The sequence below is a fragment of the Cucurbita pepo genome, chromosome 4, assembly GCF_057944985.1.
Source record: "Cucurbita pepo subsp. pepo isolate OVF chromosome 4, ASM5794498v1, whole genome shotgun sequence".
In the NCBI taxonomy this organism is placed as follows: domain Eukaryota; kingdom Viridiplantae; phylum Streptophyta; class Magnoliopsida; order Cucurbitales; family Cucurbitaceae; genus Cucurbita; species Cucurbita pepo.
Window position 1 is genome coordinate 1,950,701 of NC_141801.1, and position 20,157 is coordinate 1,970,857.

General features: G+C 35.4%; 3 protein-coding genes and 1 long non-coding RNA gene across 4 annotated transcripts; 1 reads left to right on the top strand and 3 right to left on the bottom strand.

The window, feature by feature from the left end:
• Positions 1–1,754: 1,754 nt before the first annotated feature.
• Positions 1,755–4,951, top strand: PDE329 (calcium homeostasis regulator). The gene is made up of 3 exons (XM_023675100.2): positions 1,755–2,166; positions 2,930–3,094; positions 3,576–4,951. Exons 1-3 carry the CDS (start codon positions 1,792–1,794, stop codon positions 3,894–3,896), a joined length of 861 nt encoding a protein of 286 aa, XP_023530868.1. The 5' UTR covers positions 1,755–1,791; the 3' UTR covers positions 3,897–4,951.
• LOC111793280 (carbonic anhydrase 2) lies at positions 4,859–9,881 on the bottom strand. Its single transcript, XM_087123071.1, has 9 exons — positions 9,689–9,881; positions 7,471–7,532; positions 7,233–7,382; positions 6,645–6,693; positions 6,435–6,551; positions 6,273–6,326; positions 6,033–6,118; positions 5,252–5,357; positions 4,859–5,146 (listed from the first exon to the last, which is right to left on the bottom strand). The coding sequence occupies exons 1-9, from the start codon at positions 9,863–9,865 to the stop codon at positions 4,982–4,984; spliced, it is 966 nt and encodes a 321-aa protein (XP_086979197.1). The 5' UTR covers positions 9,866–9,881; the 3' UTR covers positions 4,859–4,981.
• Positions 9,882–10,963: 1,082 nt separating this feature from the next.
• On the bottom strand, positions 10,964–12,102 carry LOC111793281 (uncharacterized). Its single transcript, XR_015420585.1, has 2 exons — positions 11,664–12,102; positions 10,964–11,415 (listed from the first exon to the last, which is right to left on the bottom strand). It is a non-coding gene; the product is annotated as an uncharacterized LOC111793281 (long non-coding RNA).
• Positions 12,103–13,062: 960 nt separating this feature from the next.
• On the bottom strand, positions 13,063–19,648 carry LOC111792235 (phosphoglucan phosphatase LSF1, chloroplastic). The gene is made up of 10 exons (XM_023673584.2): positions 19,285–19,648; positions 18,720–18,826; positions 18,050–18,509; positions 17,811–17,882; positions 16,985–17,106; positions 16,408–16,623; positions 15,799–15,904; positions 15,598–15,710; positions 14,357–14,501; positions 13,063–13,320 (listed from the first exon to the last, which is right to left on the bottom strand). Exons 1-10 carry the CDS (start codon positions 19,597–19,599, stop codon positions 13,201–13,203), a joined length of 1,776 nt encoding a protein of 591 aa, XP_023529352.2. The 5' UTR covers positions 19,600–19,648; the 3' UTR covers positions 13,063–13,200.
• Positions 19,649–20,157: the final 509 nt, after the last annotated feature.

A 20,157-nucleotide genomic window follows, 5' to 3' on the forward strand; every position in this document is an offset into this window, starting at 1 on the left:
TATCTCAATTCTCCCTCTTGGGGTCCCAGTGTCCTTGTTGGCGGCCCGTGACTGTCTCTCCTCTCCGATCGACGTGGAATCTCTCAATCCACCCCCCTTGGGGCCTCGAGTCCTCGCTAGGAGCATGTGACTGGCTCTCCACTCCAATCAATGTGGATCTCTCAATCCACTCCTCTTGAGACCCAAAATCCTTATTGGTGACCCGTGACCGGCTCTCTTTTCCAATCAATGTGGGGTGTCCCAATCCACCCCCTTGGAAGCCAAGCTTCCTCACTGACACACGGCTCCTGACTGACTATTAAGATATTGTTCGCTTTAGCCCGTTACGTATCGTCATCAGTCTCACGATTTTAAACCTAGGGAGAGATTTCCACACCCTTATAACAAATGTTTTGTTTCCCTCTCCAACTGACGTGGAATCTCTCGATTGTAATGATAATGTTCGCACTTTTTTTTTTTTAACGAGAAACGGGTTTTTTCATATTTTAATTAATTAAATAGTATTACTAAATAATACATTAATATAACTTTTAATCAAAATAATGATAAATTTAAATTTATTTTATTACTATTTGATTTAATAATAAAAAAAAACAATTAATGAAAAAGTTCGTTGAAATGAAGAAGATTGCTCGTTTTATAAGGTATAGATTCTAATTGATTACATTGCTCCATTTTAGCAAACACAATCATTGAATATATATATATATAATATATATATATATATTTTAGCGGTCAATTTAAACATAACTTAGTTGATAATAATAATAATTTTATAAATTTAATAGTTTGAATTAATTGTTAACTTAAAAAAATTGAATTAAAAGATAATAATAATAATTTTATAAAATTAATAGTTTGAATTAATTGTTAAATAAAAAAAATTAAATTAAACCTTATTTCTATGGTGACATTCCTCCATTTTCTACTTGCTACTTGTCTCTGGTAACCGTGAATATCTAAGACTAACGGTACCTACAAATCAATACGGGTTCTTATAATATATTCTTATTCTCATATAGTCTAGAGTTTTTACTCGGGCTCGAGCTATTACCATTAGCACCAACACAAAGAATCCTTGTCTCATAGAGAGATTGCAAAACGGTCCAAGTGGAAGAGAGTTTTCTTGATACGTCCAATTTCGACTTACGTGCTTTCTATAAATTTTTTCCAGAGATCACCCAACATAGAATTGCTCAAAGCTCGGGCTTAATTTGGAGTTTTTATGATTAAGCCACTAAAAATGAAAGTGTACTATAACAGCCCAAACCCACCGCTAATGGATATTGTCCTCTTTGGGCTTTCTCTCCAAGTTTTTAAAATGCATCTACTAAGAAGAGATTTTTATACTCCTTGTAAAGAAGGTTTTGTTCCCTCTCTCCAACCGACATGGGATCTCACAATCTACTGCCCTTTGGGGCTCAACGTCCTCGCTAGCACTAGTTCCTCTCTCCAATCGATATAGGATATCACAATCCACCCCTCTTCGGGGCCCAACATCTTTGCTGACACATTGCTCAGTATCAGCTCATGATACCATTTGTAACAATCCCAGCTCACCGCTAGCAGATATTATTCTATTTGGACTTTTCTTTTCGGGCTTCCCCTCAAGGTTTTTAAAATGCGTCTATTCCAGAGGTTCCCACGTCCTTCCAAGAGGAGCACAAAATTAGTACAATGGGCCTATCGAGGCCCAATAAGGCCCAATCAGAAACGCAATAAATACTAATCCAAATCGGATAACATATATAAACGAGAGGTCAGAATAATTCAGAATCCCAACTCGCAGCCATGGCTGTGACTTCAACTTCCACTACATCTTCTTTCCACTCCAATCCCAAATCCTTCTTCCTCTCTAGCCTGATTTCGCCTCCTAAGCTCCTTCACCGGAAATTCCATGGTTCCGTCGGCCGCCGCCGGCATCCGAATTCGACGGGAGTGCTGTCCGTTAGGGCTTACATGGAGAATCCGAACTCTCTGTCCGGATTTGCGAATAAGGTGATCGGTTCTCTGCCGGTAGTCGGACTGATCGCGAGGATTCTGAGCGACGAAGGCGGCGTCGGCAGCGACATTATCGATTTCGCGGAGTTTCGGAGACGAGTTGGGAAGAAATGTACGATTATGGATTCTAAAGCCTTCTATGACTTTCAAGAACGAAGGGGCAAGGTAATGCATATTAATATATATTTTTTTCTTAATATTTTAAATTATACTGTTAGAGTTAACGTGGAAGCCTCATTTTCAATCGTTTTAGTTTACAATGGATTATCATTTTAAGACTTTAAAATTAATTTATGTCCTATTACCTGTTCTAGTATATTCATGAATTTTAAAAAATTCATAAATTTAAAAATTAAATTTACAATTTTAAAAATCTATGCAAGAAGTAGATACAAATTTCAAGATTTAAAGTCTGAATTCATAATATATAAACTATCTATAGTGTTCATTATGTTGTATTAGAATTTGCAACTCATAATTTAATCCAAAGAAAACTTCAAAAAAAAAAAAAAAAAAAAAAATGGTTAAATTGTCATGAACTTAAGTTTTCGTATGTTCTTAAATTTTCATGTTAAATTTTCATGTTCGTGTTTAGAAGGTCTCTAAAATTTAAAAAATATTGAGTAAATTCCTAAAATCTTGTTCTTGTGTCTCATATGTTCATGACTCATTAACATTATCTAAAATTTATGAATCGATTCGACATAAAATTGAAAGTTTAATGTTCTATTAAATACGAAAATTTTCGTCTGATAATTTGTTAATTTTTAGATATAGAATTAACACGTGAACTTATTAGATTTAAATTAAAATTTAAAGTTAGAAACATGTTTGACATCTTAAAAATTATACATAATAATTCATCAACTTTTTTAAAAAATCAAGTGTAAATGATAACATTTTGAAGTTGAATATTTGGTTGTGGCAGCCAGGAGAGCCTTTGTTCGTTCTAATGTGCTGCTGGCTGGCAGCTGTGGGAGCTGGTTTGCTTAAATCAGAGGAGATTTTGGAAGGCGTAGCAAGGCTTAGGATTTCAGATGATATTGAATTTGAAGAGGAGACTTTCCTTGCTATGATGAACGAGGCTAGAGAGGTATGCTATTCTCATCTTTTGATCTTCAACTTTTCTATTTATTCTATTTTCATTCTTGAAATGTCTGAATTAGATTTGGTTGCATATCTTAAAACGAAATAATTGTTAGGAACGATGACCGTGATTTGTGAAATCCCACGTCGGTTGGGGAGGAGAACGAAACACCCTTTATAAGGGTGTGGAAACCTTTCCCTAGCATACGCGTTTTAAAAACCTTGAGGGGAAGTCCGAAAGGGAAAGCCCAAAGAAGACAATATCTGCTAGCGGTGGGCTTGGACTGTTACATGATTTCACTTTGATCTTAAAAAATTTATAGTCTATTTTCACTCTTTGCACTTACGTGCTAGAATCATGCTTCAAAGTGGCTAAAAAGACCCGTTGATTCTGATAACTTTTTGGATCTATTAATAACTGTCATCGTTTGATTCGCCTTAGAAACTATTAACAATTAGTACTCTATACGTTTGACGTTCCTTCGTAGAAACGAGAGAAACTAAAAGTTGCTGTTTCGAAAATACCAATGGAGGTTCGAGTTGAGAAAGCTCTCGATGCCATTTATGTTTGTTCATTTGGAAGAGATCCAATAGAGGAAGATGATGAGAAACTCCTAGTGATTATGCTGAGTTCTGTTTTTCCAACTGTTGGGCAAACTGAGATTCAAAGGATTGTTAAAGAAAAGGCTGTTAGAATTGCTGAAGGAAAGGACATTGCCATTGTTCCTGAGCCACAACCTTTGTCAAAAGAAGCTATTTTAGCTCAAATGAAAGACCTCCAATTCCTTCAAGAGAATAGTGAGACATGAGTGATAAATTTGTTAGTTTATATCGACCTCTAAAATTTGTAAGTGTTGATTCTTCTCCTCCACCGTTCTCTTGTTTAGAAAATATTGGCTATTCACACGAGACAACTACCTAATCCTACTACATTTAGTTTAGCTGTCGAGTTTCCAATTTGTTTAATCGGCCCGTCAGTTCTATTTTACACTTAAAAGCCTAATCCTACTACATGCTCACACTCCCCATTCGACCCGTCTTGAAACACGGACTAAGGAGTCTGAAATGTGTGCGAGTTAACGGGCGAGTAAACTCGTAAAGTGCAAGGAAGCTGACTGGTGGGATCCCTTTGTGGGTTGCACCACCGACCGACCTTAATCTTTTGAGAAGGGTTTGAATGTGAGCATGCCTGTCGGAACACAAAAGCAAGGCAAAGCCAGAGGAAACTCGAAACCCTGGTGGAGGCCATAAATTCGAAAGGAAAAGAAAAGAAAAGAGACCTCTCAATTCATCCATTTTACACTTAAAAGCCATAAATTAGGCTTTATGGACTAAGAGGAAGAGAAGCTTAATCGTTACCTGTTGACCATGTCCTTCACTCCCATGGCATATGGTATCGGCATTGTCTCTGCACGTTAACCATATCCAATAAAATTTTATGTTCTAACTTTTCAAGATCTTGTTTACCTAAAATTTTTAGGATTGTGTCTATCTAGTCATCGTTTTCGTACGGGAACGTACTAAAAATACCATTTTTCTTTCATCTCGTCAGGACAATTTGTTTTACGTTCTTCTTCTTATGCTCTTCCGTAAAATCCGACATTCCCAATGTAATTCGAATCAGAAAGACGAAAAGTAAAGAACTGAAACTATTAGAATTTGGTGAAGCTGAAATGTGTTTCAACCAAGGAAAAGATTCAATCATTGGATTATTTAGAAATCAAGGAAAAAAGTCTTGAAATTCTGCATCATTCTGATTGCTTGAAAGAAATGATAGAAAGATGAACTCCATCTCATATTTATTGTCAACTTATATACCAGAAAAGGCAATTACACAAAGAAAAGTACATCATATATAGAAAAACCAGATCGTTCTGTCGATAATAGACGATGCTCATACAGAAATAGACGGACTAAAGCTGAAATCGAGTCCCCAGAGCTCGAAAGTTCCTTTAACGAAGTCGTAGTGACCACCCTTGAGTCCAAGAGTTCCATTCACCAAACCATCCCTAACAAATGGATAGGTCAAGAGATTCCCAAGGGATACATCAACTGCTTCCTGCATTTACAAAGAAATGGAAGAACATGTTATGAACTTTCAACCATTCTCTTAAGGTTTTACTATCTGCATTTGATTTTAACTGCAAAAGTGAATTTTTATTACCTTTTCACAGTGTGTACATAGTTCCCCAAGCTCTCCCTCACCATGCTTTGATTTCACCTTGGCCTTAGCAGGCAACCCAATTTTCACCCATTCTTCAATGAAATCACTGTTTTCATTCAGAAATGTGAGTTCTTATCAGTTTCTTACACAATTAGTACCCAAATATCACACACTTTCTTGCTCTTGACTGCTTGTTTTGATCAAGTATCTGTTTCAGAGCGAAATTCGGGTCCAAATACGTTTGGATAACTATTTTTTAACGGTTGTTTTCAACTGTTCTCGTTTACGAGATTTTCATATACTACTGTTCTTGAGTAAAACAAATGAAGTTACCAAGTTCGAGAAAGCTTAGTGACCACTGAACCCAAAAGCTTAAGAAAAACAAATGAAGTTACCAAGTTCGAGAACGGTTGCTAACCACTTAACCCAAAAGCTTAAGTAAAACAAATGAAGTCACCAACTAAGAGAACAGTTAGTAACCACCGAACCCAAAAACATAAGTAAAACAAATGAAGTGACCAAGTTCAAGAACGGTTAATAACCACCGAACCCAAAAGTTAAAGTCAAACAAATGAAGTTACCAAGTTCGAGAACGGTTAGTAACCACTAAACCCAAAAGCACAATAACTTGAACTTTTTGTTAGATGTCGTGTTAAATCGCTACTTAGCTCAACAGTTTAAGCTGATGAGAGACTAACTTTAGCACGTTATCCAATCACGAAAATATTACGGGTTCGTCTTTGTGATTGGACGACATAACATGAACAAAGAAAGGGCTTACGTTGAGTATTTTCCATCAAATGGAAAGGTCATGAGCCCTTTAATACCACCACAAGCACTGTGACCGATCACAACAATGTATTGAACCTGCACCAGCCAAAACGTTCATTCATCACCCAATTTTACTATTTAAAAGCTCTCCCAAGCCAAAGGCATGACTTCTTGGGTTCGTTCTTCGGTACGAATTAACTTCAAACTAACGATAACGACTTAAGTATAAGGTCGAAAACGGGGTATATACCTTGAGATGAAGAACAGCATATTCAATGGCGGATCCAGTTCCTGAGAATTTGCTCTGTTTTCAAGAGATGAAAAACAAAAAAAGGCCTAAAATTTAGATTCAAACACGATCAAAATGGAAAATGGAGCCAAAAAGGTTGATGAAAAGGAATGAATACCAAACCTGATCATATGGAGGAACCAAATTGGCTACATTTCTGACCACAAAAGCCTCCCCTGGTTGGAAATCAAGAACATGAGATGGGCAAACTCTTGAATCAGAGCAAGCAAACACCATGAACTGCATTGTCCAAAAACAATAATTAATTAATTAAACCAAATTAAATGTCCCATTAATAATAATTATAACAAAAAAAGAAAAAAAAAATCATACCTTGGGGCTTTGGCCCTTGGCAAGTTCACCATACAATTCTGGGTTCTTGCTGAAATTCAAAGAGAGAATTAAATAAATGAAATAAAGGGAAATAAAAAAAAAAAATGTGAGATTCGGGAGAAGAACGAAACATTAGGGTGTGGAAACTTGTCCTTAGCAGACACATTTTAAAAACCTTGAGGGAAAGCTTGAAAGAGAAAGTCCAAAGAAGACAATATCTGCTAGCGATGGGCTTGGGCCGTTACAAATGGTATCAGAGCTAGAAACCAAGCGATGTTCCAGCGAGGAGGCTGAGCCCTGAAGGGGGTGGACACACACAAGGTTGAAGTATATTATATGATTGATGTCTCTTGGTTCATATCATTGGCCCCGAAGGGAGCAGATTGTGAGATCTCACCTCGGTTGGGAGGGAGAACGAAACATTATTTACAATGGTGTAAAAACCTTATACTAGTAGACGCGTTTTAAAAACCTTGAGGAGAAGCTCGAGAGAAAAAGCTCAAAGAAGACAGTATCTACTAGCGGTGAGCGGTGGGCTTGGGCGGGCGGTTAAAGAAAGAAAGAAAGAAAAGAAAAGAAAAGGCTTACTCATATTTCTCCTTCTTGAAATGAATGAAACCAGATTTGAGTCTCTCAACAGCATCATAGCTTGGCTTGGCTGCTTCTCCGCCACTCTTCAATTCAGCTGTTATCTGCTCCACCTTTGATGTTGCTTCTGCTTTCAAATCTCCCTTCTCTCTACACCCACCACAAATATTTTCTTTTATCAAATTATATACATACATTTTTAAAAAAATATTATGTATATTCCTTTGAAGGTGTGTACCTGAGGAGCTTCTCCAAGGCCTCAATGGCTTCCTCATATGAACCATTCCCCATGTCTTCTCTCTACCAACAAAGAATTTGCCAAAAAAGGGTAATTATAAGAATAAAGTTTCATCCAAACCTATTTGGGTATGTAGATTCAAAAGTCAACGGATTCCCGTAAAGTCAAAAGTACGACAGGCTAAAGGATTCCTTTCCTAAACTAGCCAGATTTGATTCAGAACAAAAATGTTACCCCAAACAAGACTTAACAGTGAAGTTTCAAACGCGTGAAATGATAGGTAATCAAGATATCTCGAAAGAAAATAGGGTTTTTGAGATACAAATAATCACAAACAAGACTTAACGATGAAGTTTCAAACCCGCGAAACAATAGGTCATCAAGACATCTCGAAAGAAAAATAGGGTTTTCGAGATACAAATAATCACATATGGACAACTTTGACGATCGTTCACCTCTAGTATGACACGTTCCCTCCCAATTATATGATTAACAGGATCAGTCGTCTCTCGTGTAGGCCTCTTTTGATTTTAGAGAGGCAAAGTCGTTTCCTCTAGTGATAGAACTCGCTGAGAAATGCACTTTATTTTTATTTATTTTTTCCTCTATATATATATGTGTATGTATGTATGTATGTATATGTATATGTATATGTATATGTATATGTATATATAAAAAGGAAATAAATGGATACTTTATTTAACGTAAATATTATGTTATGTAATTAATGGGCAAAATAGGAAGGGGACAGATGGGTGAAGTTAGGCACTAGGCAGTCCATGCGTTGACGTTACATGTCGGTTACGGTAAGAAACAAAACAGACATTAATACGTTGCCACGTGTCCTAATAAGAGATCGCCACGTTAAAAAATAGGTAACGTCTGTGATTCTAGGCTAAAAAGGAACATGGAGGAGAAAGCTGGTGAAATGACACCCACCTCACAATTTCTCACTTCCACCCACTATTATTTTCAAATAAATATAATTCTTAAAATAAAGGCTAATTTTTATTTGAAGAAATTAGTTAATTATTTATCCATATTTCTTTCGAACCTATGTCGAGTACGAATGAGGGTGAAGAAACCATTCATCGCTCACATTCATACTCGATATGGGTGCAACGAAAACTTATTCCATATTAATGTTATATCTATAGTCATCTATTTATTATACGAACATTATCGGTCAGAATATAGTTTAGGAGATAGATGTAAATTACTATCTCGAGCAGGAGTGTTAAAAGACTCGTTCAACCTAACCCAACTTGTAAGATTTGGTTGGATTATGAACATATTTGAATTTGATTGGATTTGTTAACCCGTAAAAAATAAAAATTTGTTGTTAATTTTAAAAACCTTAAAAAATATCTCAACTCGGTCCGACCTAACCAATAAAACATCCCTAATTTAAAATTTTTTAGTACCGACATGAAACGATAAGGGACATTGACAGCAAAGTCGAAGAATATTCTACGGTCTTTATTCTGACAAATGTACCTCTCTTGTCCTCTCCCTTATTGTAAATTATTAATTAAAAATTAATAAAATAAAGAATAAAGGACAGTTTTGGTATAAATTAAGAAAAGAGTAAAATAAAGGTTGCAAGTAATACCCACATTTATGGAAGAATCCCAACTAAATTAACTAACTAATGCCAAATTAACCTAATTCTACTACTAAATTAGTTAAAATAAAAAGGAAAAACCACACAACGAAAAATAATTTTTAAATCGAAGACGCCTAGAGCTCTTCTTTTTTCGATCTACCCAATAGTTATCGTGCACAGCGCATGCATGCAAATGCAGAAAGAGCTTACGTAAGTGGATAATAAGAGCAATTCAATGAGACCAACGTTTTCTTAATAATCGTTAATGTTAGAAAACACGAACTTTCACAATGGTATGATATTGTCCACTTTGAGCCTAAGCTCGGGTGGCTGTGGCTTTACTTTTGGTTTACTCAAAAGGCCTCATACCAATAGAGATATATTCCTTAATCATAAACTCATGATCAACCCCTTAATTAGCTCGACGTGGGACTTCTCTCCCAACAATCCTCAACAGTTAAGACGTGGATTCAAAAACCAATAATAACTTGCTCTAGAAATGAACGTGAAATACGTTTTCGAGCTACTGTCGTGTACATTCAAGGGTGTAAAACTGTGAGTCGGGTCAAGAATGAAAATGCACAAAAACGAGAGAGAGAGAGAGTTACGTACCCAAGTCGGGGTGATAAGAGGGGTAGGGGCAGCAAAAACAGGCCTGTTTTGGATAAGATTAGGGATAGAAGAAGAAGAAGAAGGGTTGAGCCTTGCAAAAGGGCGAAAAGAAGAAGACTTGTTTAGAGGAAGAGAGTGATAGCGAAGGCAGGCAGTGTTAAGCGATGCCGTCGACATTGTGCACTACGCCACTCTCTTCTCTCCCTTTATAATAAAAACAACACACCAAACCTCCCATTTTCAATACGATCGAGATAACGAAAGCGAACCCTTACTCAACCACACCTTCTTGATCTTTCTCGGATTAGGATTGGGCGTTCCACATTTTCTCATTTCTCTCTTTCTTTCCATAAACCATTCAATCCGCTAGAATACGAGAAATTATCCAAGAACATTCTAACCTAACGTGACTCTCGGGATTCTATACTCGAAACTAATACTGGGTTGTTATTAAAAATACACGAGCCTACTCCAAACAGCTGCTCGATGAGTATCTACATCTCTCTCTTTCTCGTGCTATCTTCTTTTATTCTCTCTTTTCCATGGACGTGATCGGTGCTCCCATAATGTTGGATGTACAAGAGAGCTTATGATTTAAGAGCGTGTTATTAAAATAATATAAAATAACCAAAAAAAAAAAATCATAAATTAAAAGATAAAAAATAACACACATTATTTAGAGTAAAGATGACAGTTAATAACGGTTGTTTAAATCAGCCTTCTAAATAGACTATTTAATCCCAATTCTTTGGAATGATAAAAAGTCAATATATTTATTTATTAATATTATAAACCAAGTCAATGTATAATATAATAATAATAATATAAATTAAGTCAATATTTACGTTATATTCTATCATTTTCCTAACTATATAGTTTTTTTTTTTTTTTTTTTTTTTTTTTTTTTTTTGTGATGAAAAGTTAATTTTTTAGGTCAATGTTAACTTAACTTAGCCGATTTGATATTTAATGCTAGAAGTCTGTTTTTTCAATATCTTAATAAACCGTTAAGATTCGGGTTTTCTTTCTTGTCGTAATACCCTTAACAAATTACGTTTAACGTCCCTTTATGACTTTCCTGACAACCCAAAGAAGAAAAAGAACTCACTTTAATCAGCTTAGATCCCGAGCGAGCCCTAAGAGAAAGATTTTCTCATTTAGCTACATTAGTACTAAAAAGTATAGCTTTATTCCCACTGTCCAACAAAAAAAAGTAATCTTTTTAACGAACGTGAAGTTCAAAATGCAGATAAAATAACAATATCTCAGTTATCGTCAAATCTAAACATAACCCAAATGGTTAAATCATATATCTTCGACTAAAGATCAGACGTTTGAATTTTTCATCTTGACTCACTGTTGAACTGAAAAAAAAAATCAAAACAGACATTATCTTTCTATTTTCTTGTGTCTCTAGGAATAATGACAATGTTGATGAAATGGAAGATATGTACTACAAAAATGATATGAGGCATTGTGTGAGTGATAAAGAGAGACAAATGGCTAAGAAATGAGAGATTGAAAGCTTCAAAATAACATCACTCACTCACTCACAACCTTTGACCTCTCAACTTTATCCTCAAAAGGGAATCCAATGGTCATCCATAATGACACGTGGCCCATTCTTAACATCCCTCTTATCTTCTTTCACCTTCGCGGTAGGTCCAAAATCCAACCGCTCCCGAGCTTTCTCGATAGAAATTTGGTTCTACGATAAATGCTACTCTCTTTTGTTGTTTCTCGTAATGTAAAATAAAATAATATATAAATCAATGAAACGTCAAATTATGAGAAATTGTGTCCTCGCAGTACTATACAAATTTTTCTGTGTCTGATATAGTTGAGTAAATAAATATGTTATTAATTATTTTTTTCTAAGATAAAAAATTAATTATTTGTTAGAATAATAATGCATTATAAATTTTGATTTTAAAAAAAAAAATAATAATATAAAAACATTAAAAAAAATGCTTACCTGGCTAATGGGCCGAGACATTGTTGGGTTTGAATTGGGCCATGGGAGAAGCCCATTTAATCATATTTAGGCCCAAACAAACAGAGCCCAAACGCCATAGAGATTGGGCTCTGCGGCAACCCGATCGGAAAAACTCTTTCTCCACTCTGAGATTGGGCAATTCCGGTGCCGGCGGGGGGGCATAGCGGCGAAGGGGGCCTTGTCCGGCAAGAAAGCGGCGGAATGAAGGTGAAGCCACCGTCGTCCATGGCGGAGGCGGTTATTCGTTAGTGTCTGTAAGTAGAGAGAGAGAGGGGCGAGGGGAGGAGAGAAAATTGAAGCTAATATGTAGAAGATTGGGACAGAAAATGGCGAAGAAAGGAATTACTATAAATGTCGACATTTTCTTGACATAGTTTCGACCTTTTTTCGACGTGTCGGACCGAGCGTGGGGCCAAAATGAGGGGATTTTTGTTTTTTTTCTCTTTTTCTTATATGCTCTTATCGACATTATTACATCAAATTTTGTCCATGGTTTTAATATTTTGTGAATAATAACCTTGATTTTAATTTATAGGGTTTTAAACATTTAGTTTTTATTAATAAAAAAATAATGAGAAATTTCTACCGATCACTCTCCTCAAGCTCAATGATTAGGTTCGACTTTAGTCTCATCGAACACCCAGTGAAAGATTCAATTGGTTAAGCAATATGTTAAACTCAAATAATTTCACATGTTCATTTGATTATATAATATTAGAGAAAATTGGACTCATCCTAATTGTCGGTGGGCAAAAAGGAGCATTGGAATAGTCTTAGTTTTTGAATATTCAGACAATTAAAAAAAACATTGAGACAGTTATGAATTCCATTGAATTTCCCTTACTTGATCAAACAACCCAAACTTTAGTTATTTCAACTACATCAAATGATCTTTCAAATTGGTCAAAACTCTCCAGTTTATGGCCGCTTCTCTATGGTACCAGTTGTTGCTTCATTGAATTCGCTTCATTAATAGGTTCACGATTCGACTTTGATCGTTATGGACCGGTACCAAGATCTAGTCCTAGATAGGCAGACTTAATTTTAACAGCTTGGGTACAGTAACAATGAAAATGACTCCTTCCGATGCCAAAAAATTTACCCTAATTGTAAATTTGGCAAACCCAAAAAATTAATTAAAAAAAGATAGTAGTCTAACTCAATATATCAAATTGACACGTGATACTTCTCTCGAGATTATAAGCTCAAGTCTTCATACTCTACATAACCTACATAACCTGTTTATCCGATTTGGTATAATGGGTATTTTAGTCATTTGCATCATCTCAAATAATATGCTAATTTATCATCGAATCAATCATTTATCTATTTGATAAACGTTCAAAACACTTAAATTTAGCAACCAATCTCTAGGGAGTGTCTATATCACAAGGAATATTTATTTATATTTATTTGTCTGTAATTTAGGAATAAAACTAAGATACAAAATATTGTAAATTTTGCTATATATATAGGATTAAGTTATTAGCTTTGCAAATTATGTCCAAAGTCCAAATTACTTTGGAGTTAGTCTAATTGGACATACCGAAAATGCAACACAACGAGCCGCTTTCGCCAACATAAACCTCTCATTTTCTGTAAGTGGTCTTTCAATTACCTTCACAATATTTGCATCCTTCAAAAACGAAAACCAATCATATCATCAGATCCAGACCAAGTTTTAAGAGGGTGAATAAAAGAAATCAACACTTTTAAGCTAAACATATCGACATTCGTTTTAATTTAGTCTATGGTTTAGAACATTTCATTTGTGCTCGTGTACCTGGGAGAATGTTAAATTTGAGTGATGATAAGCTAACATCATCTTATACTTAGTGAATCGACAAATATTTAAAGAGAAGATATGCAAGATGCTCAAACATTAGGAACTCAATAAGATTCGCTTTCTCTCTTCGATGTCCTTTTTCCTTTCCTGAATTGCTAGTGCCCGTGTGCGTTGGTGAATGTTAAATTTGGGTGATGATAAGCTAACATCGTCTTACACTTAGTGAATCGACAATATTTAAAGAAAAAAGATATGCAAGATGCTCAAACGTTAGGAACTTGAATAAGATTCGTTTTCTCTCTTCGATGTCCTTTTTCCTTCCCTGAATTGCTAGTGCCTGTGTGCGTTGGTGAATGTTAAATTTGGGTGATGATAAGCTAACATCGTCTTACACTTAGTGAATCGACAATATTTAAAGAAAAAAGATAGGCAAGATGCTCAAACATTAGGAACTTGAATAAGATTCGTTTTCTCTCTTTGATGTCCTTTTTCCTTCCCTGAATTGCTAGTGCCTGGGTGTGTTGGTGAATGTTAAATTTAGGTGATGATAAGCTAACATCGTCTTATAATTAGTGCATTGACAATATTTAAAGAAAAAAGATATGCAAGACGCTCAAACATTAGGAACTTATTAGATGTCCTTTTTCCTTACCTGAATCGTTACCAATTCACTCGACTTTATATCATGTAAGTTTATTACCATGCAATTTTAACATTCACCTAATGAGAACTAAACTGAAAAATGTTAAAACATGAAGGACTAAATTACAACATTTTTTTTTTAAACCATGGAAACTAAATTATGAAGACACTCAACCATTAGGAACTTAAATAAAAGCAACAGTTAACAAAGCCAAAACGTTTTAGAACTTGAGAAGAAGCTTACTTTTTTTTGCGGTTGAACTGAAGGCCTGACACTGGCAGTGTCGCCAATGACTATAACATTGTTGACATTCCCCCTATCATCCCTTTCAGCAGGCGAAGCTGTTGAATGCCTCCACTGACCATTTGTGATGTACTTGTAGTAATACCTAAAGCCCATAAAAAAATCAATATGGTTAATACTACTTTTCCTTTCAATCCTTCACTAGCAGTTAGTTTTCAGGCTATTGCAACTATACGATTGAGCAAAATGTGTGGTTGAGCCACGCCCACTCTGGCTCAGCCGCTCGCACTCCAGCAAGCTATTACAGCGTGCGGGGCTGGAGCTGCAGGGAGCCGAGGAACGATGACAGTTCCAACTTCTAAGTTACAATATCATGGAGAGCAGAATGTTCAGTCAGCAACAAATAACAAAGCAAATGCAAATTATGATTACAAATTTTATATTTCAAAATGATTGTGTAAATTTTGTTCCTTCCAGAAAACAAAATACAGATAACCTGATGATAAAGAGAGGCAGCTAATCAGGCTTACTTAAGCTAGGAAAAGGCTCGTCGTGAATCACTGAGTCTAAGTGATGTAAATAGATGATGTTAAGCATGAGCTAGTCAGGATGCTATAAGTCACGCCCTGTGGCTGCATTTTGTAAGGCCTATAACAGGTTAGGCAGGGCCCACTTTTGCCATAATGTTAGCATGTAAGAAGTGGTCAGAGAAATAATTCTTCAAACTCTCAAGTTAAGTGGAATATTCCAACTTTCAACCCACAAGAAAAGTTACTAATATCCTAAAATTGAATTAGGTTCAAGTTGGCAATCCTTTTAGGAGGATGGCTAAATCCTAGGAAAATGACCAGAATGAATATTACGAGAAGAAAATAAAATTAAATCACGAGGGAGAAAAAAAAAATCCAAACAACATTGTCAAGAATCGGTGTCATGGTGGTACTACGAGATGGTGATTTATCGTGTAGAATAATAGATCTGCAGATCTATTGATTGATCATAGATACGGCCGCTATCTAAGAGAATCTCAGTAGTTCTTCTATCGTTCAAGGGCAAGGGGTCAATACGTTTGAAGAAGAAAGATTGGAGCAGATACTTCGAGTGGAATTTAGTACATCACTGAGTGATGGTAAAATTGCAATGGAAAAAATTTTAAAATAAGATTATCAACACAGATGCATCTGGTAAATTGACGTAGAAGCTTGTATTTTAAATACTATAGACAATGTTTTTATACTTACTTCCCTTGAGGAAGTTTCATTTCGACTTCATATCTTGGCCCACCCTTGTGACTAGCCTTGACCGGTTCTTTCCAGTTACCAGTAAAATCTCCCACCAAATTTACATCCTCCCCCTGTTCCAAACAAAAAGTGGAGATAATTTTCTTCATAAATAGAATAGCAAGAAGATTGGTAAAGATATGCAACAGATTCCACAATTACCTCTTGACCATTCCATACAAAAGTAACGGCGTGAGTGGGAGGTCCATCATGCCTTCCATGTTCCACCATTGCTATGAGATCCCAGGTAGCCCAAGCAATTGCTGGCCTGCAAAAAGATTTGAAGAATGTAGTTTAAATCATAGCAGAGGAAAAATGTATTGTGATGGATATGCATCATGTATATTTAACTCTGCTTCAGACCAGCAAAAACATTGGAAGGAGTGGGGAAGAGTTAATAAGTGAGAACTTGAAAAAAGTAAAGTCCTCAACAGATGGCAACATGTCCCTCGATAACATGTATCGAGGATATGATATTATCTACTTTAAACCTAAATGAATTCTACCTAAAATAATTTGTATTACTGAAGTTATTCTTACTAGTATTATATGGATATTCACTACATTTATCTGATATGCAAACAATGAGCAGCCGTTTACAAGAATAGTATTTAATTTTCTGGACTTCTAGATGGATGTATAAATTATGCAACTTCTAAATCAGCGGGCAATCACATTAGTTCTTCCAATGTATATGAAATGTCATTCTATTCAACTGAATTATGATGTGCTCGACTCCTACATGACTATGCAGGTGGTATGGAGGAAAACCTGTCAGGTTTGCAGGAATGCAAACTGGTGATAAAATTATAAGCTGCATGAAGAGAAGTATCAGTCATCCAGTGTAGATATGCAATCACACTTGCTGGAGCTCGATCAAAACCGGTGGTACAAGTTACAAAAACTCGATGGTTCTTTTTTAACAGTCGTAGAAGTAGGCCCACACAAAATGGTAGTTTTTTCCTCATATCATAAGAATCTCCTTCCCTGAAGAAAAAGAAATTATATAAATCGGTCATGCTATTACAAGATTATGAGATCAACATAATGGCCCTTAGCACGAGAAATTCATAATCCATTTTTTTTTTAATTTCTCGTCATGGGACTCACAAAGTAGCATAATCACATCTAGGGATGGGTAAATGAACAAGATGGTTAACATTAATTAAAGCGAATTAAAAATTAAAAGGCTATAATTTCATCTCTGAATAAAAGGAATTCATTTAGCAAGACCAAGAAAATTTAAATAGAGGAACTTCACAATTGCGCTCATAATGCATCAATTTTTCAATCATCAACATTCTTGAGTGATCAAATTTACAGGATATGGTACAAAGTCTTTACTCACCTAATAGGATAGTTGATCATGAGAATATCATATTTTTGGCACGACTCATTGATTAACTTGGAGCTAATCCCCCAGTTTTCTGCCTCAGTTGCACTTTGAAAATTCAGAACTGCGGTGATTCCCTGTAGCAAATGTTCAAAAAAAGTGTAACCAAGATGGACTAAGAACTGTGCAGACGAACATCAGCAACAGAAAATTTAAAACAGAAGAAAGATAACAAATGTCAGCTTCAACAATTTCAATACCAAGTAGACAGAACAAAAATCTGCAAGAATCCAAGATACAATAAGGGCATGGTTAAAAAACTTGGCCTAATTGTACAGGATCCAATATAGACAAGACACAGAACAAAGAAAACCCAAAAAATAAGTCTCGGTTTGATTCAAATCGAACCAATTGTGACTCTGCATTGATTGTTACTCAGGGTACATTGGTGACTCAAGATGACTCATAGTGTATCACATATTCAGACTGTTCCTTCAGAACGCCGATTACATTGAATAGCTGCAAATATTGCTATCCCTCATAAAATCTAGAGTAACGTCCACTTTGGTACTATAAGTTGATCATTTATCATCTTGTCTGTAAACTTAGGTAGATTATGATAGCATATCTTTACTAGTTAGTGCATAGCTTGATTTAAATCACAACTTTTCCCCAATTTCTTGAGAATAATGCTGAAGACCATCCTGCAATACAGCTAAAAAGTACTGAACTACAATAAAAAGGTGCCTAATGACTACTATCAGCAACATGAACCTCTAAGCATGCACGATCGTAGTACATAAATTTAAGAAGAAAAAAAAGACATTGAAAAGGCACTAACCACGTTATTTGACAAAGCGTCAACATCTGCTTCAGTCTGTAAACATGACCCCACATAAATTTGCTCTGTGATCTATCACCACAGCACATTTAGTCAAGAAAGTTAGCTCCATGCTATGGTATGAGTTATGAACAGACAAAAAAAAGTTTGAGCTCTCAGTGTATTAATGAATTCTTGACTCAAATGCGCTGAATTTCTAAGCAAGCTGTAACAGTACTATATAAGTAATGAAAACCCACCTTACTATAGCTCATACCACGAGAGTGATCATAATATAGCTCCCCTTTAGACCGTTCTAATGCCTTGACATAGTCGTCTATGGGAAAGCTCCCATGAGCCCATTCTCCTTCTCCAGGATCCTCTTCGGTAAATATACAAACAACCTGGCTGATCTGAGGCGTGAGAGTGTTTCTCTGCATGGGTGATTTAACATCTCCATTTTGATTATTTAGAAGTTTCCAACCTAATGCTGTTGAGAACTTAGAGGAGAAAGTTGCAAAGCCAGAATTCCCAATGTTTGCATCAGGTGTTTGTAAATTTGATGCCAAAACTTCTTTCTTCCATGTAGCAATAGGTACTCGACCTCGATTAAATAAAATATCTAAATCATTTGAAAGCAGAAGATGTTGAATCGGAAAAGGAGTGAAAGGTCTTTCAAGAACCAGGCTAAAAGACCCTGCTTTCTCCTTCAGCATCATCCTGAAGAAACCAAATACTGAAAATAAAACAAACATAAAAATGATGAATGGGAAAAACCTCGAAAAGAAAATCATAGAAAAGTCGATCTACTTCTAAGACTAACACACACAAGTTTTGCATTTCCATAATTCTAAATCAAATATTCAATAACTTAGAAAGGAAATATACACCCAATTCTTGTAGACTCTACGTCAAGTGAATAGTGCATACTGTGTATCTCCAAAGTCTTTGATCTCAACGAGCTTGACGCCAGAAGAATCGCTCGCTTTCTTTAAAGTGTCCCCCACCATGATTATTCTCGACTTCTCAGCATTACCCTATAAAGATCAAGTTTCTTGCAGTCAAATATCTGGTTGAATCATTGAGGCATCACTCGGATATAGATTATACAAACATCAAAGCATTCAAAGAGTTTAGTTACATAAATTAAACCAGAAAATACAATTAGACAGCATATCAGTCCTAGTACAACAGACTTTGAGGTAACTTTTAGAGATCTAAATCTGGTACAATTCTGATTTTGAAACTAAATTCTCCGTTGTATTAACTGTCAATCTATCCTATTAATCATCTCTGCCAACAGACGAGAACAAAATTCGTATAATTTTCTCCCAACATTTCAATTCCATTGAAGAACACATTTAAATCCATGGCTTCACAGGAACATCATAAGAGAAACCGTACACAACTCAATCTACATATGATACTCCAAACAAGTGCACCACAGACGACACACACCAGAACTAAAATTTAAAATGGAGAGAAATTAAAATACTCCTTTCTTAAGCGAGTGAACGAAGATTCTTCCATCGACGGAAATCGCGAACCGAATGCCGAGCGGTTTCTGGAGAGTAACCATATACTCATTGAGATTCATCTTATACGAAGAAGAAGAGCCATCCGACATGGCGAAAACCTCAAAACCTCGACCATTGAATCGAGCTTTCACTCCCGGACCATCCCTAATACCTCCAATTCCCAAGCGCAAATGTCTTCCCCAAAACAACGACGATTTACCTCCTCTCAACAATGGCGAAGACGAACTGTCAATAGTCCTCACACAAGGAAGCTGCAGAGGCAGAACCGCCATTTTCGAACTCAGAATCCTCTCGTTCTTGCGCCTAAAATATCAAAAAAAAAAAAATATATATATATATTTACAATTACTATACATAGAGATTCGAACCTGGCTTCGCGAAGTCGACGTTTTGTAAAATTAATTTAGATTTTTTTTAATTTATTATTATTATACGAGGGAAGAAAAAGAGCTCTCTGACACTGACAGCCCTACGGCTCACGTGGAGGACTTAGGTGGGTCCCACGACACGAGGATATTTATTTAGGGGAAAAAAAATCAATTTATAATTTTCTTAATAATAATTTATTTTTTAAAAATTTCTTTGTTTTTTTTTAATATTTAGCTAAATAATAATAAAAATTATACCTAGAAAAAAAATTAAACTTTCAAGATTAAATTAATTAAAACTCTAAATTTTATTGGTTTATATATATAAAAAAAAACTTTAATTATTAGTTTTAAAATATATTTAATTAATTAAAGATATAACTAAGGGAAAATATCACATCTAAAAGAATTATGATTTAAAAAAATTCATAATTTATGAGATATTTTTATTTTTGAAAAATA

Excerpts from the sequence above, each read along its gene's own strand:
- PDE329 (XM_023675100.2), top strand. The coding sequence starts at position 1,792 with ATGGCTGTGACTTCAACTTCCACTACATCTTCTTTCCACTCCAATCCC. Across the intron at positions 2,167-2,929 it reads TTCAAGAACGAAGGGGCAAG|CCAGGAGAGCCTTTGTTCGT; the intron begins GTAATGCATATT and ends TGGTTGTGGCAG. Across the intron at positions 3,095-3,575 it reads TGATGAACGAGGCTAGAGAG|AAACGAGAGAAACTAAAAGT; the intron begins GTATGCTATTCT and ends GTTCCTTCGTAG.
- LOC111793280 (XM_087123071.1), bottom strand. The coding sequence starts at position 9,865 with ATGTCGACGGCATCGCTTAACACTGCCTGCCTTCGCTATCACTCTCTT. Across the intron at positions 6,694-7,232 it reads TTCAAGAAGGAGAAATATGA|CAAGAACCCAGAATTGTATG; the intron begins GTAAGCCTTTTC and ends TTTGAATTTCAG. Across the intron at positions 6,552-6,644 it reads CCAAGGGCCAAAGCCCCAAG|TTCATGGTGTTTGCTTGCTC; the intron begins GTATGATTTTTT and ends TGGACAATGCAG.
- LOC111792235 (XM_023673584.2), bottom strand. The coding sequence starts at position 19,599 with ATGGCGGTTCTGCCTCTGCAGCTTCCTTGTGTGAGGACTATTGACAGT. Across the intron at positions 18,510-18,719 it reads AAAGACTTTGGAGATACACA|GATGATGCTGAAGGAGAAAG; the intron begins GTATGCACTATT and ends TGGTTTCTTCAG. Across the intron at positions 16,624-16,984 it reads ATGATCAACTATCCTATTAG|GGAAGGAGATTCTTATGATA; the intron begins GTGAGTAAAGAC and ends CTTTTTCTTCAG.